This window comes from Nelumbo nucifera, chromosome 1, assembly GCF_055504915.1.
Source record: "Nelumbo nucifera cultivar China Antique chromosome 1, China Antique-T2T, whole genome shotgun sequence".
Classification (NCBI taxonomy): Eukaryota; Viridiplantae; Streptophyta; class Magnoliopsida; order Proteales; family Nelumbonaceae; genus Nelumbo; species Nelumbo nucifera.
The window spans coordinates 76,932,564-76,936,234 of NC_142649.1; the positions used below are offsets into that span (position 1 = coordinate 76,932,564).

Below are 3,671 nucleotides of genomic sequence, written 5' to 3' on the forward strand. Positions count from 1 at the left end.
TCATCCATTAATATTATTTTCTACCCTTTCTTAACATATCCAAATTAAGTAGCCCTGACTCCTCCTGAGTAGTGACCGATGGATGTTATTCTTACTTGGTGACTCGATCAAAGCCATCAAAAACCCAGGACTGACGCAGCTGCCCAGTTTACTGGTTCGACAACCCGGGCCAACGAGCCTCTGTATTCTGAAAACAATGTTTATAAAGAGGATTAATTAATTTTGCATGTTTAAGGAGTTGCCATTGTACGTTTGTGGAATATCGTTGGTATTGGCACAATACTTGGATTGCTTGTGAAAAGAAGGAACAAATTAAGGCCTGAGGTGACAAGCATTTGGAAGAAGCTGCAGGTTCCCTTCTGTTTGTGAATTTTCGTAGAACCAGCTGCTAAGTAAGTTATGACATAGGTAGGGGATATATCAAGAACAAAACAATATCACCCTCGTCGTGATTTGGGACCTACTCCCATGAAATGGAGGATAGTTTCAACAAAGGCAAACCTAGCTACGGGCTACGGCATTAAACTTGGGAGTGTAGCTGGTTGATGCTTTAGCCTTCAGCGCGCGCTTAAAAAGATGAAGACATGATCTCGATGGAGTTGGGTTGTCCCCATTTCCATAGCATGCAAGTCTGGTGCTTCAGTGGTGATCATCCAATCAAGAGGCTGATCAAAAAGCTTTGAATATCGTACTACTGCCACAAGTACTGCTACTACCATTATTCTTCTTCTACCACTGCTATCCAGTATCACCTGACAATCCCACTTTTCCTGTCCTTCATTACTCACCTACAATGGGAGAGAGAAATATCGGTACTGAGTGTTTGTACGCTGGGTCACCCCTTCACACGTATCTCGTCATTAGAAAAGGATCTCACTGTCCCGTCCCAAATAGTTTCTGTTTTTTTGCTTTTCTTTCCCTTGGCAGTTCTATATGGAGAAAACCCAGAGATACGTTCCTTGTGTCTGAGGACATTAAAAGATACATATTTACTCTAGAAAAGAAATGGTTCCTCCAAAACAAAATTAAGAAAAAGAAAAGCAACACCCCCTCCCTCCCTCCCTGGTCCCTGCTATATAATTGATTTAATTAGAATGGCAGTGAAAGCTACTTCTCCTTCTCCCCTGTTCCGTATGTGCTAATGTGCATGCACGCAACTTGCTTCTTTTTTATTCCTCGTTTCAAGTTAAATCATTGACGATTACATTATAGTCCAATTAATCAATTGATCTACTGGCCGGTAAGATGATCATAAATGGTCAAGTCTTTAAAAGTGTGAGAATGAATTCATATTCTAATCAAGTGGATGATTTTTGTCAGTATCTCACGGGGGTAAGTTAGTCAATCGGTAAGCTGCTATAATGGATTCCATGGTAAGCAACTTTTCCCAAACTATTGCTTTTTCCAATCTAATTAATACCCACCCTGAGGGTGGATAAATCGCTTATCTGCTCACTGAAAATAACGCGCTCTCTCCTCTCTCTCTTTAATTACCGCGATAATTTATATCGCACAAAAACACTGAATGAAACTGGGCCTTAATGATAGTTAAAAGTCCTTTTAAGAACCACACCTTACTACTATGTACGAGCCACTATCAGACGGTAGTTGACAGTTAAAATTGGTAAACCCTACGAACCTCCCGCATCTACTTCATGTGATTTTGTATATCAGAGTTTGTGTCTACAAGAATTTTTCATCTAGTAGAAAATTAATTAATTGGGGTAAAATATTGCACAGGCCACAGGGTTTTGTTTTTTGATGAATAAGTCATAGGGTTTATGACACTTTAATTTTATTCCAAAAAAATAAAAAAATAAAAAAAAAACAGAACTACAGAACCAACCCCCACTTTCTGTGTGACCTGGATAATTTCAACCATCCAAATTATTTTCCTTAATAGTAGATCAATGTTCAAAAAAAATTAAGCAAAACACGGGGCCCCATTTCTCAATCAAACGAAAAAAAATAAAAATAATAATAATAATAATAAAGCAACAGAATGTGAATCACTAGCTCTATATTTCCATGTTCATTTCACAAAAACAGCAAGACCAAAAGCTGTACTTTGGGGTGAGCTTCAGTTGCATTGCATACATAAATAAAAAAACAAAAGCAAAAGAAAATGGAAAGCATTTAAACTGGCTTTATGCTCCTAACAGGAAAGCTTCAGTGACAAATCAAGAAAATTAGCTGCACTCCTAGAAGCTTCACCCACCGCTCCTGCTGTTGCTGTTACCACTGCTGACGCCTCAGACGACGACGACGCCTCAGTTTGGGACGTCGAAGAAGAGCCACCGTTGTTTCTGTCCATTGCCACACACGGGAAGAAATCGTACTCCATTATCACGTCCCCCGCCACCGACTTCCCCTTTCTGTGAATTGCTACCACTTCCACTTCCTGTTTCGTCGAATCAAAACCCTTGTATTATTTATAACATAATTTATATTTATTTCTTACTTGTATTCTCCTTAAAAATTTTCTCGCGAAATAGTTTTCAGAGAATTTTTAAATTTTAACCTCATGGACGACGTTAGATCCACTGTGTCTTGCTCCCATACCGAATCCCAGATCTCTGTTCCATCCGAGATTCAATGCTAGAAAATCGTTGCCGTTGGTCGGCATTGCCCACGAGTATCTCCCTGGCCCTTCGCCATGCCCTAAATTCTCGCCATTAAAGCGTTTCTTATTTTGCAGAGCAGCACAAATGTCAACACAATGCTTAACAATAATAAATATATTAGCGAAGAGCTTACAGTACAGAAGGCCCTAACAAACTACTCAGAATAAAGTTAGAAACTCATCATCACCTTATCCCACATGGCAGACTGGTCAGACAAACCATGCATCCTTTGAGTTTGAATTGAAGAGAGCTCTTTCCCCGTCTCCAATGGATGCCCGTTCTGGAATCTCACTTTTTGACCGTCGATCCTTGACCGGTCCGCCTGAAATTGATCGGAATAATACGTCGGTAGTCGCAAACCCCCCACGGAGACAGCAGGAACTCCCGAAAACCCGCTGTTGGCGATACTGTGCGGCTTATGAATCAAGGACTGCGAGGTGGATTGGCCATTGCTTTGTGATGATACTGCTGCATAGTTGGCCGGAGCAAGTCCAGACAATGGGACCGCAATCCCAGTCTGGTGATTGACTAGCGGGAAAGAGAAAGGAAAATGGACCTGATCTTGGAGGTTATGGCATAGAAGCGGATCCATCTCCGTCATCTTCTTCCACCTCTCCTGCAACCTTAGTCTCTCCAGCTGAGCCACACCCAATCCTCTCTGAGGCGTTTTCTTTTGTGGCGGACCGTTTTTGCTCTTTCTTCCTCTTTTAGTCACAGTCTCGGGCTTCGTCTCCCTCTCTTCCAGGGTCCTGTTTTCACGATCGTCACCTCCTCCCTGGCTCCCGTTGGAGGAATTCCAGGGATGAAATGAAGTGGCCATGAAAATATCTGGGGAAAAAGCCCGCTAGCTTGCTAACTTGGAGAGAGGGCCGAGAGGGGAGTGAGAGAGAAGGAAAGATTTATAAGGTGGGGGTGAGAGGTTGTTTTTAAAGGTAGAGAAGCGAAGATGGCATGCTTTTGGAGAGAGGGAGTGCGCAAAGAACAAACCAGAAAAGTAGTCAGAGAGAAATGCTAAAAAGGACATGGATGGACGATGGAAAGCCCCCT

General features: G+C 42.0%; 1 protein-coding gene across 1 annotated transcript; it reads right to left on the reverse strand.

Moving 5' to 3' along the window:
• Positions 1-1,990: 1,990 nt before the first annotated feature.
• LOC104605726 (uncharacterized) lies at positions 1,991-3,671 on the reverse strand. Its single transcript, XM_010270609.3, has 3 exons — positions 2,812-3,671; positions 2,522-2,686; positions 1,991-2,401 (listed from the first exon to the last, which is right to left on the reverse strand). Exons 1-3 carry the CDS (start codon positions 3,442-3,444, stop codon positions 2,156-2,158), a joined length of 1,044 nt encoding a protein of 347 aa, XP_010268911.1. The 5' UTR covers positions 3,445-3,671; the 3' UTR covers positions 1,991-2,155.

What these genes read in the sequence shown, in the direction of transcription:
- LOC104605726 (XM_010270609.3), bottom strand. Translation starts at nt 3,444, where the DNA reads ATGGCCACTTCATTTCATCCCTGGAATTCCTCCAACGGGAGCCAGGGA. An exon ending in AGTCTGCCATGTGGGATAAG is followed by an intron (nt 2,687 to 2,811) that starts GTGATGATGAGT and finishes CTGCAAAATAAG; the next exon opens with AAACGCTTTAATGGCGAGAA. An exon ending in GATCTAACGTCGTCCATGAG is followed by an intron (nt 2,402 to 2,521) that starts GTTAAAATTTAA and finishes TCGACGAAACAG; the next exon opens with GAAGTGGAAGTGGTAGCAAT.